This window comes from Cryptomeria japonica, chromosome 6, assembly GCF_030272615.1.
Source record: "Cryptomeria japonica chromosome 6, Sugi_1.0, whole genome shotgun sequence".
In the NCBI taxonomy this organism is placed as follows: Eukaryota; Viridiplantae; Streptophyta; class Pinopsida; order Cupressales; family Cupressaceae; genus Cryptomeria; species Cryptomeria japonica.
The window spans coordinates 657,044,206-657,059,504 of NC_081410.1; the positions used below are offsets into that span (position 1 = coordinate 657,044,206).

Genomic DNA, 15,299 nt, shown 5'->3' on the forward strand with positions numbered 1-15,299 from the left:
ACTTTTCTCTTCTTTGTAACAATGTCACTTTGAGCATTTGCTTCAAAGAGGGGCAAGATGTAGACATTAAATTAATTGAATTCATCATCAAACCCTAATTATTGTCATTACTTATTAATTATCTGAGTCACTTACCTTTAACTATTATGGGTATGTCAAAGATCATGGTAGGCCAAACTAGGTCCTTAAGTGGCGATGAAAATTCAAAAAAATAGAGTTAGGAAATTTGACATGAAAATTTGAGTTGGTTATGAACATAATTTGAAAAATATGTAACAATTAAATTCGTAGCCAATTGAATGTAGTTTCTAAGCTATTAGTTATTTTTTGAAATAAATTAAATCTATTCGGTGAAAATTCAAAATTTCAATGCTGTAGTGCTAATTGTTTTTAGGAGAAAAGATAAAAATTAAGTGTATGTCGAGATGCTCTGCAATGTCGTTACCTATTAATGGCAGAAAGGGAGGATACGTAGAGGAAATTCGAATAGAATTCACTAAGGAGTTGAAGGAGGATGTGGTGTTCTGGGAAGAGTATGTGGTAATCGCCAAATTTATAGGTTTGAATTGGCCGAGAAAGGATATCAAAAAATGGGTTGAATGCAATTGGGGAAAACGAATTGTGGTTAAATTTATTGCAAATGGTTTCTTTGTAGTTTTGTTTGAAGAAGAGGAGGAGAGAAATCGTGCTCTCACTGATAGGAACTGGTTTGTCAATACGCATGTGGTATACATTCAACCATGGACGCCTCATTTTGATCCAACTTCGTTGGCAGGTTATTTTGAGCCGGTATGGATACGTCTATATAACCTTCCGATAGAATATTGGAGTGAGGAACTATGGGAGAAAATTGGTAGAACATTGGGCATATTGCTGGAAATAAATTTTGATGATGAAGAAGACATTTGCAAAAGTGTTCGAATGAGAATTGCAGCAGTTAAAAGTATTCCTGAGAGCATAACCTTGGTATCTGATTGCAGGGAATGGATTCAAAAAGTGGAGATAGAATTTTTTTTAGCAAGATGCCCTAGATGTGGTAGCAAATTCCACGGTGAGAAGGAATGCAAGATGTATGTCAGAAAGGCAAGAAATGTTCCTAGAAAACCAACACAGACTTGGAGAAGAAAAATAGAGGAAAGCAAGAAAACGGTTGAGTCTCAAGGAAAGGAAAAAAATAAGGAATATGAACAGACTCATACGAAAGAAAGTAAAGAATCATAAATACTATTAATGGTAGATGAAGGTGACAAGGAGAACAGGATGGATAATATGGAGATAGCAATAGAGAAAGATGGTGAGAGCATGGGAAATGAAAACAAATTTGAATCTATAAAAGTAAACATAAATGGCAGTAGAAACAATGCAGAGGAGGATTGTAGAGGCACATCTTCTAGAGAAAAAGGGCTGTCAAATATTGAATTTGATTACGAAAGGGGTTCAGATGATGATCAATTTCAAAATGAATTGGATAACATTGACCCTAGATGCATCAACCAATCGGCAAACATTCTGTTGGGGAAAGCAAAAGGAGTAAGGGGCAAAAGAAGCAATAAACAGAAAAGAGAGGACAGAGCAAATGAGAAAGGAATAATTGGTGTGATGGAATTCATAAAGAAAACCAAGGGAGAAGGAACCTCCCTTGGTAAACAATGAAGATAACAACATGGAATGTCAGGGGTCTATCGGCCCCTGACAAAAAGTGCTTGGTCAAGAGGGCAATACAAAGAATTTCAGGTGATATTATAATGCTGCAAGAGACCAAGCTAAATGCAGAAAAAACATCCTTTTTCAAATCTTTTAGTAGGATGTGGGATGGTGATTTTCAGGAGGCGATTGGGTCTGTGGGTGGATTGGTGGTCCTATGGAACCTAGATAAAGTTTCAGTTTGTTTGATCTCCAAGCAGGAAAATTGGATGCAATGTAAATTAAGAGTTTTGCAAGAAGATTTGGTATTTTCTTTGTTCAACATTTATGGTCCGACCAAGATAGAAGAAAAGAAAAGGGTTTGGAAAGAAATCTCAGAACAAATTAGAATGGTTGATTAAGAGAAAGTGATAGTGGTGGGAGACTTCAACACCATTCTCAATAACGAAGAAAAAAATGGAGGTTTAAGAATGAATGCCCGTGTGATGGAAGATTTCTGAGATTTTGTGACAGATAATAACCTGTTCGACATTATCCCTAAATCAGGAAATTTTACATGGACTAATAGGAGGGCAAATTTTAGCAAAATTTCAGAGAGATTGGATAGAATATTCACTAGAACATATTGGATTAGAGGACAGTTTGACTTGGAGACAACAATTATGCCCTTAACACTCTCAGATCACTTCCCGGTTCAGTTGAACTGTATCACATCAATGGAAAAGGTGAAAGGGAATTTTAAATTCTTGAGCATGTGGTGGAGAGATATAAACTTTGGAAAAAACATTGAGAAGTGGTGGGAAGAATGTATAGATTATAAAGGTACTCCAAGCTATTGTTTTGTTAAGAAGATGAAATATCTGAGGAACAAGATTAAAATATGGAATGTGGAAACCTTCAAGAATATTTTTTCAGAGAAAATAAGGGTGGAAGTGGAACTTGATAGGCTTAATAACTTGGTGATTGAGAAGGGGATGTCAAATGAAGAATTTAATACTGAGAATTCTCTTAAAGAAGATTTGGAAGAGATTCTTCTGAGAGAAGAAATGTTTTGGCGAGACAAATCCAGAGAATTATGGATCAAAGCTGGAGATTCAAATTCAAATTTATTTCATGCTTCATTGAAAGAAAAGAGGAACAAAAACATAATTAATCATTTGACGGATGATTTAGGCAGATTGGTTGGTAAAGCAGAGGAGTTGGAATGCATAGCAGTAAAATATTTTGAGAAAATTTTGGGATCTGCGGTGGTGGAGAGTGATGAATCTGTTGGATATTATTGACAAGAAGATTTCAGAGGAGGATAATGCTATACTAATGTCTCCAATTACAAAAGATGAAGTTAAAAAGGCTACATTTGCTTTACATCCGCATAAGGCTCCTAGACCAGATGGGGTGACCATGGAATTTTATCAGAAGTGTTGGAAGTTCATGGGTGAGGACATATGGTTGGTGGTGGAGGAATTTCATAGGAAAGGCAAATTCGTGAAAGAATTGAACAACACGCTTATAACTCTGATCCCAAAAAAGCAAAGTTGTTCGAGCATTGTTGATTATAGGCCTATATCTTTGTGTAATTCGTTATACAAAATAATATCTAAGGTAATGGTTAATAGGCTGAAGATTGTTTTGGACAAGCTAGTGTCTCCAGAGCAACATGGATTTACCCCTGGTAGAGAAATTGTTGATAGTATAATCACAGTTGTTGAAACCATGCATTTGATGAAAAGGAGAAAGATGAAGGGGATGGTGGTCAAATTAGATGTTAGTAAGGCATATGATCGGGTGATTTGGTCCTTCCTCTTTTCTGTTCTTGAAAGATTTAGTTTTGATTCTAGTTGGATAAATTGTATAAAGCATTGTGTTACTTCTGTTTCATATTCTATTATTGTAAATGGATCTATAGATGGTTTTTTTCATGCCACGAATGGTCTTAGACAAGGTGACCCCTTGTCTCCATTTTTGTTTGTATTAATGGCTAGAATTATGGGAAGAAATATTAAAAAAATTGTAGAAATGAGATTGTGGAAAGGTGTGCACATCCATGACAGTATTGATCCAATTTCTCATTCTCAATTTGCCGATGACACAATTCTTTTTGGGGAAGCCACTGAGAAGGAAGCTAAGGTAATGAAGATGTTATTGAATGATTATGAAAAAGGGTCGGGATAGAGCATGAACATTGATAAGTCAATGATATATTTCTTCAATACTAATGTAAGGATGCAAAGTATAATGGGTGAGATATTGGGATTTTCGACTGGCAGTTTTCCTCTGAAGTATTTAGGGGTGCAACTAGATCCTGGTAGATATCAAAACACAATGTGGGAGAAATTGATTAATAAATGTCAAGAAAAGGCATCTTCATGGAAGAACAAATGGTTAACACAAGCGGGGAGAATCCAAATGATTAAATATGTTCTTTTAGCGATCCCTATATACCATATGTCATGCTTCAGATTATCATATAAAGTTGCAAAAGAGCTAGACAGTTTGCTTAAAAAGTTCTTATGGGAAGGGGCGCATGAGAAAAAGAAAATTCCACTCATAAATTAGGATATGGCCTGTCTTGTTAAAATGGATGGGGGAGCGGGTCTAAGGAAAATGGACTTGCACAATTTGGCTCTAGGTGCTAAGTTAGCATGGAGGATGTATGAGCAACCTCAAAAAACCTAGTGTAAGATCACGATTGCAAAGTATTTGGACTCATATGAAGTAGATAGGATTTTTACTATGGCAAACTCGATCAATGGATCTCCAATTTGGAAATTTATTTGGGAAAGCAGAAATATCATAACAGAGCATTTAACTTGGAAAATTGGCAACGGTGGAAAGGCAAAATTTTGGAGAGATTCTTGGAATGGAGACATTTTCTTAGTTGAGGAAATGGATGATCCGGTGTGGATTAATGAAGTGGAAGTATTGGTTGGTCCTTTTGTGGCTGATTACATTTTGGAAGGGTAGAAGGAGGCTGAGTGGATTGAGTGGAAAATTGTGGGAGAATGGAAGATGGAAAACTGTATTAAATTGAAGGATAACTTGAGCAGAAAGAAAAAAATTATCTACCAAAAAGAAGTAGATTGTTTATTATGGTGTGCGTTCAAATCTAGAAAATATAAGATTAACTTGGGATATGAGATTCTTAGAAGTAGAGCATAGAATGTGGATTGGCCTTTGGCATTGTGTTGGCACAAAATGGTACTGCCCAGGCAGGCGAATTCCTTTGGACAACATTGCATGGTCGTATACTAACAGGGGAAAGGTTGAAACTAATTGGAATTGTAGGTCCAAGTGTATGTATACTATGTAAGGAGAATGAAGAGACTGTGGATCATCTCTTATTCTGGTGTTCATACACTAAAAGAGTTTGGGATTGGCTATTGGATAAATTGCAGTATGGTTCAGTGAGAAGTCAATCACTAAAAGGTTTTTTATTGGCATGGCCTACCTGCTATAAGAAATCAAAATGGAGCACTCTGTGTGTGGTTAGTCCGGCCATGCTTGCATGGCATATTTGGAAGGAGAGAAATCAAAGGGTGTTCAATGAGGAAGCTCTATCTTTTGAGCTTCTAATCCCAAAAATAGAAGTATCCATTGAAGAAGTTATAAACGTCAAAGTAGTGGGAAGGAAGTATTGCACTTATTCTTCCTAGGACAAAGAAATGGAAAGGATGTGGAATTTGATGAAGAACAGTGGTTACAAGTTTGTCGACGAGAAGAAGAACATAGGAAGTATAGTTTGGACTCCTCCCTCAGTTGGAAGCTTGAAGGTTAACTTTGACGGGGTTAGTCACGACAATCCTAGTAAATCGGACTATGGTGCCATTATAAGAGACAAATTTGGTAATTTTGTTGGTGCAAATTTTGGTTCCTTAGGAATTACTACAAACAATGTGGTAGAAATTGCAGGGCTGTTAGCTGGATTGGAATGGAGTTTGGGTCGAGGATTTCGGTCCTTAGAAGTAGAAGGCAACTCTCAAATTGTCTTGAACAGGATAATCAAACAAAAATTTGAGAATTCGAAATTGGAAGCGTGTCGTCCCAAGATCCAAGGTTTATGTGATAGCCTAGGGCAAGATGGAAAAAAATAGCAAACTTCATTTCCAGAACTCATCCCTACACATTTACAATGTACATTGGGTTTCCTACCATTTCCCAATAGGTTGTGATGATTGCAGGGTGGGATTTTCTGGGGCAACCATTTTTCAAAGGTATACTATTTACAAGCCAAAACTGGTTGCTTGAAGACAAAATAGTAAAAGAACTAATAAAATATATTTACAAAGCATGAAATGGATTGAATGGAACTATAACACACTAAAGAAAAACTATCTAAGTTTGTATCAATGGATTCAATCCATTTGTATTCACTCTTTTATGCAAAATAAGACAAAAAACAATGATAACAGTCAGAAAAATGACTGGTTTCAGATTGTCATTCACAAAAATCAATGCTTCCAACCTTGGTATCTATACAAGAGAGGGCTTAAATAGTCTTCCAAATGTGTGGAGGCATCTTAGGGAATTTTTTTAACCCTAACTCCATCGCTAAGCTCTTTTAGGACCAAGTTGTCATGACAACTTTTACAATTTTTCACATCTTGCCTTTCTAACTTAGGCAACCTATTACAAATCATTACTAACTTCTTTTTAAACATTTCTAAGGCTATTTTTAACCCCTCTCACACTTTAGCCAACCTATTCCTCTTTTAACCATCTAGAAGGCATCATTGACTACTCAAACCAAGAACAACCAACAAAGTGTAAACCTAGAAAGAAACCCACTAAGCTAGGCATACAATTGACTCAACCTAGACTCTAATCACACACATTGGACCATCCTGGAGTCCTTATTGGAAATATGACTTGGCTAAGGTCAGTACAAGCCAAAATTTAAGAATGATTATTATCCTAAGTCCTAGGTGCTCCTGCACCACTAATCACCCCCATCTCTCTTTGATTCTCTATTCCCCCTTAGTTACCTTATTTCTATCTTCTTCCACTCCAGTCCTTTGTTGATACTTCCCAATATCTCTCCCACCCTCTATCTCCCTCTCTCTATCTCTCCTTATTTCCCTCTCTATCTCATTTATGATCTCTCTCTCACTCTCCCTCCCTTAGGTCTCTCTCTCCGCCTCTCTCCCTCCCCCATCTTTTTCATTTAGACTCTCTCTCTCTCTCTCTCTCTCTCTCTCTCTCTCTCTCTCCTTATTTCTCTCCTTCCCTCCCCCTCCCTCTTATTTAGTCTATTCATAATGAATATCTATTCATAATGAATATCTATTCATAAGGAATATCTATTCATAATGAATATCTATTCATAAGGAATATCTATTCATAATGAATATCTATTCATAATGAATATCAATTATGATTGGATATATAATGCATTTTCAGCCTTAAAAGTGGAGGCAAAGGGAAAAATTTATCTTGGTGGTCTTTTTTAGGAAATGGTAACAGACATCCATTTGTAATGGATATCTGTTCCTAAGCCATATAAAAAGGACAGTGTATTCTTTTGAACATTCCAATGGTCCCACATTCCTTTTTGTAGGAGTTGATGTTCAACCACAAGAGCCAAGAATCATCTACAAGAAAAACACCTATTACACAAAAGAGATCAAACAATGATTGTATTCTATATAACAATTGAAGAATTCTATAATATTACACAATTTATTGATGGAAATAATATTGGAAATATAGCATTGGAGGTAAAATTACAAAGAATGAATGAATTGCTTTATAGAAATCAAGAGATGCCCTAATCCTAAAATTAGAATAACTAAAGAAATGCAAAGTAGGAGCTAAATTAATCTCAACTACAATCTAAAAAGGCTAACTAGAAGTGCCTCTATGTGAACTTAGACTAGAAAAAGAATAGCACCTAGATAAAATAAAGCACCTAAGTTTAGCTTAAGTGAAAAAGCAATTAAAGGACCTAATTAATAAATAATTAGACAATTGTTCTAAAATTACTCTAACACCCCTCCTAATATTAACTTAGGGACAAGCTAAAGAGTTAATGATGAATGAAAAATACATGCATGAATGAGTCCTAGCAACTAGGATTGATTATGTACTCATTTGCAAACAAATGCAAAGAAATTAAACTCACACTAATGAGGTCTCTCTAAATGGAGAAAACGAGAAAAACATGGGAGAAAAACCCTTTCCAAAAATGAGAGATGCAACGAAATGGAAAAGGTACTACATGTGACTAAGATGAAGGACTCCAAGTGCCCCCCCAAGTACGGAATTGGTCATAGAAGAAGAGTAAATATCCCCCCCATAAGAGAGAGAATGAGTATAATAATCTTCCCAATGTTGAAGTAGCTCATGTGCCAATGGTGAAAGCTTGAAGACAGAACATGATCCACTGCCTGCAAACAACATGTCTCCCCTTTGGAAGAAATCGATCCACTAGAGATATGAGAAGCAACTCCCATAAACTAGAAGATGTAGGAATCCATATCCAAATATCTAATGGTGTCTTTAAAAACTACTCATGTGTCACCAAGTCCTTGGATGGTGAAGATGCCACAAACCAATTAGGTACATGCCCAATCACAATAGAAAGTGACAAACAAGGAACAAATGGAAACTGATTCTGAACAAGCTCCAAAGACAAACATGATGTGAAAACATTTGTGCTATGACTGTCATCAAATAAGAGAGATAAACCCTCAATTGTGTCCTCCAAATCTGAAATGTGAGACTCTACAAACAATGAAGAAATATCTATCAAATAGGAATCCCAATCACGAAGACAAATAAACGAATTATCCTACTTTATAGGAATAAGGGTCTCAATCAATGAAGGTACAACAATTGTCTTTGCTGGTAGAGAAGGAGCAAATTGAGATTTTAATGCACACTCAAGCAAGAGTTGAAAAAAATTATGTGAGAAATTTTGACAGATTTCATGCCTTTGCTGATTACTCCCACGATATTTACATCTATAACCCTTATACATGATTATCTCCTTGTGATAATCTCCAAAAATGATACAAAAACATAAACCCTCAATATAAATAGAGACTCGATTTGCATGTAGCCCGAAAAGGAAAATATTGAGATCTTTGAGTACTTGATCAAAATTCTGCAAAAAGGGACCTGAGATCTTAATAGGGGACTCCAAGAGCTTTCCAACTATGTGTGGAAGTCGACTAATAGAGTCTGGACATGCAAGATATGTCCCCAAAAGCACAAAACTACGGGCTAAATTTGGAGGCTTGGTACAAAAAATTTATACAAAATCTGATCAAATCACCTATAGAATAGGATCAACACTAAAACCAACTTTCCAATGATATCTTTTTTTCCCAATTTCAACTTTGTATGACAAAGTTATGGGCAAAAAATTGAAGGTGGGTATTTGATGGTAAAAATTGTCTAAAAATAGAGCAACCCAACTAAATTTAGAATGATACTAAATTTAGTGGGTCTTCCAAAAATAGTAAACTATTCTAATTACGTCATTGCTACTGCATGAAGGGACTTTGCTACTAAAAAAGGTACATACGTTTCCCCCCTTTTTTAATTAAAAATAATCCTTTTGCAATAATTTTTAAATCAATGTGTAAAAGAAAAAAAAATTAAATATTTTTTGTGAACTTGATTTTTTGGGGAAAATATATTCTGATGTATGTACTGACACATGTGCAAGTGGTGTTTCTGTATATATTTGTGTGCCTCGTAAAGCATGGTAATAAAAAATCACCAAAAATTTTACCTTCTCTGATTTTGATGATTTGGTAGGCGATCTTAAGGTTTTTGGTCCTTCTAAGTGTGATGGTGACCTCTGTTTTGCGCCAAAGTTCCTAGATTTTTCAGATACCTCCAGATTATGCCTCAATTTGTATGCCCTTAGCCAATTTGACCCAATTTTTTTAAATGCTCGGATTTTGAGGAAAGAATAGTTGAGCTTTGGTTTTTTCGATGTTGTGGATGTGATGACAACCTCTGTTTGATCCCAAATTGCACCAAAAATTCACCTCACGTTGGATCCATCAAACATGCAAACAAGAACTTGACAAAAAAGATTTGATACCATGTTGGAGTTGATGTTCAACCATAGGAGCCAAGAATCAAGCAAATATTGTAATTAGAATAGTTTGCTATTTTTGGAAGACCCACTAAAGAGATCAAGCAAAGATTGTATGGTCTATAACAACCAAAGAATTATAGGATATTGCACAATTGATTAAGAGAAATAATATTGGAGATACAATATTTGAGGTACAAATACAATGAATGAATGACTCGCTTAATAGAAACCAAGAGATGCCCTAATCCTAAAATTAGAACTAAAGCAATTTGAAGTAGGAGCTAAATTAAGATCAACTACAAGCTAAAAGGGCTAATTAGAAGTGCCTCTAAGTGAACTCAGAATAAAAAAACATAGCACCTAGATAAAATAAAGCACCTAAGTTTAGATTAAGTGTTAGGGTTTAGGCAGATCCAGAGCAAATACGAATTAACAATTATACACAGATTAAAATACACAAAAGATGAAGAATCATACACAACACAAATAACATAGAGATTTAACATGGTTCACCTAAGATGGGCTACATCCACAGAACACAACCGTCCAATCTTTTCTTATTATCCAATAAAATAGTACAACACTATTACAATGCCCTTTTCATTCTAGCTTCTTACAACATGCAATTTTTAGGGCAATCGACAAAGTCATCGTTTTTAGGACTTTGTTAAATGTCAATTTTTTTAACAAAAAAATGCCAAAAAAATATTCTTAGGGGCTATGCCTTTGAACCCTCACTCAAGGCTCGACCGAGCCCCAAACCTGGACAAGGATACATTTTGAGTGTACAGTTTTTGCACGATCAGTCGCCACATACCAACAATCTCCCACTTGGAGACTAATTAGGCTCCACACCAAAAAATCTCCCACTTGGAGATTGATCTTGGATGACACTGCTACACTTACAGCTCCCACTGGATAAAACACTTGGACTTAACTATCTCTTGATTCCATGATTTTTAGTCAAGAAGGCCAATATAAATTGATGAGGAAATCCGTTTCTCCTTTGTGACTTCCTTCATGAACATATTTGTTGGATTGTCACTTGTGTGAATCTTTTCAAGCCGTAATTGGTCATCCTCCAAAATGAACCGTATGAAGTGATACCTAAGTTGAATATGTTTTGTCCTCGAATGAAGACCGAAGTTCTTTGCAAGATGAATGACACCCTGGCTATCAGTTTACAATGGGCTATCCTCCCTACATATTTCCCAACTCCTCTAGAAAATGTTGTAACCAAATCATCTCCTTGTTAGCTTTGGTAGCAACCACATACTTAGCTTCAGTTGTTCAAAGTGAAATAACATTTTGCAATCTATAAATCCAACTAAGTGCAGTTCCCCCTCCATTAAAGACATACCTTGTAGTACTCCTCCTTGTATCAATATCACCTTCCAGATCAAAGTTAACATATCCTCATAGAGAAGATTTTGATCCTCCGAAAAAATAATGTCTTTGTAGTAGTACCTCTCAAATACCTAAGAATCAATTTGACAACATTCCAATGTTCCATTCTTAGATTGCTCATATACCTGCTCACAACTCCCACTGCATGTGCAATATCTAACCATGTGCATACCAACACATACATTAGATTGAAAAAAATTTATGACTATGGAATGTTAAACATTTTATTTACCTCTTCATTTGTCTTTGGACACAGCTCCTTAGTCAATTTGAAATGACTAGCCAAAGGTGTACCAACTACTTTTGCATTCTGCATGCTAAATGTTTACAACAACTTCTTTATATACTCACTTTGTGACATAGTTAATGTTCCATTTTTCTTGTCCTGTGAAATATTCATACCGAGGATTTTCTTAGCTACACCCAAATCCTTCATAGCAAATGACCTTTCTAATTTCTGTTTAAGTTTATTTATATGTTCCATGTTAGACCTAACAAAAAGCATGCCATCAACATAAAGTAACATGATAATATAACTACCCTTATCCAATCTCTTAAAACAAACACAATAATCAGAATGACATCTGTGGTAACCTTGTTCAGCCATGAAACTATCAAATTTCAAATACCATTGTCGGGGTGCTTGCTTTAGGCCATGCCAACTCTTCTTCAGCCTGCACACTAACTCCTCCTTACCTTTGACCTCATATCCCTATGGTTGTTGCATGTAGATTTCCTCCTCCAAATCCCCATGAAGAAAAATGGTTTTAACATCTAGTTGTTCAAGATGCAAGTCTTTTGCAGCCACAAGAGTTCCTACGGTTCTAATAGAAGTCATTTTTATAACTAGAGAAAATATTTCATCAAAATCTATACCCTTTTTCTGTGCAAAACCTTTTACCACGAGTTTGGCCTTATATCCTTTTTGTCCTCCATCCTCCTCGTTTAACCTATAAACCCATTTATTTGGCAAGGTTTTTTTTCCTGTAGGTAATGGGACTAAGTCCCAAGCTTGATTCTGCGTCAAGGAATCCATTTTCTCTTTCATGCCTACCTCCCACTATTATTTGGCATCTACTTGCATTGCTTCTTTATATTCTTCTGATTCACCATAACCAATTAATAAAATAAAATGCAAAGAAGGAGAAAATATTTCGAGAGGTCTACTTAACCTCGTAGAATGTCTAACACTTGCAGGAGTTTGTGGGAAATTTTGTTGTTGTTGAGCATCAAGTACAAATGACATTTTATTTTCAGAAACCTAATCCAACACCACATATTTCTTTTTGACCCATTCATGCTTCTTTTCTTGCATTTGTTCTTTATACATGACCTTCTCATTGAATATTACATTTCTACTTCTAATTATTTTCTGATTTTTAAAATCCCATAATTGATAATCAAGGTCATTTATTCCATATCCAATGAAGGTACATTTTTAAGATTTAGCATCAAGCTTGGTTCTATTTTATTTATCAACATGGACAAAATCTTTACAACCAAAGGTTTTCAGAAAAGAATAATTTACATTTTTACCAGTCCATGCCTCCTTTGGAATGCCATCATCCAAAGGATTTGAAGGCCCTCTATTTATCAAATAAACAATAGTATGTATAACATATTCCCAGAAATGTAGGTGCAATCCAACATGCAATCTCATGCTCCTTGCACACTCCATGATGGTCCTATTCATTCTCTCAGACACACCATTTTCTTGTGGGGTTCCTAGAACTGTCTTCTACCTTTATATTATATTGTAAGAACAATAATGTTCAAATGGTTTGCTGCAATACTCGCCTCCATTATCAAATCTGAGATACTCCAACTTTTTTCCTGTCTCATTCTCAACCAAAGCTTTCCATTTCTTCAAAGTTTCAAAAATATCTGATTTCTATTTTAGGAAATACACCCATGTTTTCTTGGCTACATCATCTATAAAAAATAACATAGTAACAAGAGCTACCAAGAGATGATACTTGAGTTGGTCCCCATACATCTGAATGCACAAGCTCTAACTTCTCACTCTTCTCCTCTTTCCAAACCTTGAGAAATATGACTCTTTTCTATTTCCCATAAATACAATTTTCATGTTACTCTAAATCAATCCGATTCAATCCCGACAATAAATTATTAGAGTGAAGGATTTTCATCACTTTCTCACTCATGTGCCCAAGTCTATGGTGCCAAAATTTTGAATCTATCATTGTAACATCTATTGTAGTTGTCCCTACCACAACGTTTTCTATAGCAGCTAAGGTAGAATATGTATTACTAGTACACAAATACAATGTGCCTACCTTTGCACCTTTAGCTACTACTAATACGCCTTTAGTGACCTTTCAGATATTGTCTATAAAGGTAACTATGCAGCCTTCATTGCCCAATTGTCCTACAGAAATTAAATTTCTTCTTAAATTAGGGACATGCCTTACCTCCTTCAACAACCAGTCATTTCCATTCCACAAATTTATTTTTCTCTTGCCCTTTCCAACAATCCGACAAGTCTCATCATCACCAAAGTATACCTATCCAAAATCACCTTGAACACAATCTAGAAAATATTTTCTAGGGGGTGTGGTATGAAATGAAGCCCCTAAATTTATTACCCAAGAATCATTAACATTATCTAAACACAAAATTAAAGCATCTTGTAAAGTATTACTTGCGATGTTCGCTTCCTTACTCTCATCTTCATTTTCGTCTCCTTGTTTGTTTTTCTGAGACTAACAATCTTTCTTTAAATGTCCTGGCTTTCTGTGGTACTAGAAACCCTTTCTTCTTCTAGATTGAGAGCGTCCTTTATTTGACTTTCCTCATGACTTCTCACGATTTCTTGGGATTTTTCCTGTTTCCTTTGGTCTTCCCCTACTCTCTACATTCAAAGCAGTACCCGATGATGCTAAAGTCTCACCTGTGCTTTTCTATCACATTTCCTCACTTAGGATAACACCAACAACATCATCAAATTTTAAAGTGTTTGTACCAGAGACAAAGTTACTTATATATCCATAACCAAGCTATTCCAACTTTTTGGCAAAGAACATAAAATTAAGAGAGCCCTAACCTCTTCATCAAAGTTGACATTTACATAAGCCAATTGGTTGGTAACTATATTAAATTCATTTAAATGATCTGCTATAGATCCTCCTTCACTCATTTTTATATTAAACAAATGCTTTGTTAGGATTCCCACAGATACTGAGAGGGGGGGGTGAATCAGTATCTGACCGGTGAGTAGTATTTCTTAAGTTAAAAGATGCAGAACATAAAATTGCAGTATACCGGTATGCAAGAATTAATGCAATAAACAGAATCAGAAACATCCACATGAAAAGAACACCATAACACAAGATGTTTAATGAGGAAAATCGGTGTGGGAAAAACCTTGGTGGGATTTGTAACCCACAATATTCACTTACTGGCCAATAAGAGAATATTACTTACAATAGGGGCCTGCACATGCAGGAAGGCCAACTGCCTAGATCTCATTGCTCAATAAGAAGTCACACTGACTTACAATGAGGATTATACTAATCCAATGATCTGTACTGCTTTACAATAGCATCTCCAATGCCAGATTTAGTATCAGTTCTAACTCTGTTCTTTACATATACCCTTGACCTATAATTCGCACATTAGGTCTGCCTAATAATTTTCTTTATGCTCGCTTCCTTACCTTTTTAAATGTCTACAATGATCTCTTTTATATACAAGAGTCATTTTACAATTTGCCAAGTCGGCTTACAATAATAATCAAAATATTACATATCAAAAATCCTGTTGGCCTCTATGTCGGTATGCATCTTTTCTTTTGTGTCGGTGCTTGTGTAGAGTGATCTTGTTGATGCCAGTGCACTATCTTGCTTGTGTAATGCTTTGCCAGTATGATGTCTTGTCGGTGCCATAGGATTGCAAGGTTGCCATCAATGATAAAACCTTCAATCACACACAATGTCTCATTGGAGTGTCCATATGCCAACAATCTCCCCCTTTGGCATTGATGGCAACACTCATGAGAAATTTCAAAAAGTGTCCAAAATGTGTAGACCAAAAAATTTACCGACCAAAAAATTTACCAAAAATATGGAGGACTCCCCTTGAGCATATGATTCCTGTCTTTGAACTTTCTCATCCTACTACTCCCCCTTTGGCATCAATGACAAAGGTTTAGTAGAGTTTGTAGTTATACCGGTCCATA

The 15,299-nt window shown here is 35.7% G+C and overlaps 1 protein-coding gene across 1 annotated transcript; it reads left to right on the forward strand.

Moving 5' to 3' along the window:
- The first annotated feature begins 435 nt into the window (after positions 1 to 435).
- LOC131033180 (uncharacterized) lies at positions 436 to 1,221 on the forward strand. The gene has a single exon (XM_057964325.1). It carries the CDS (start codon positions 436 to 438, stop codon positions 1,219 to 1,221), a length of 786 nt encoding a protein of 261 aa, XP_057820308.1.
- Positions 1,222 to 15,299: the final 14,078 nt, after the last annotated feature.

Bases quoted from the DNA above. Each gene is read 5' to 3' on its own strand.
- LOC131033180 (XM_057964325.1), top strand. From the start codon at position 436: ATGTCGTTACCTATTAATGGCAGAAAGGGAGGATACGTAGAGGAAATT.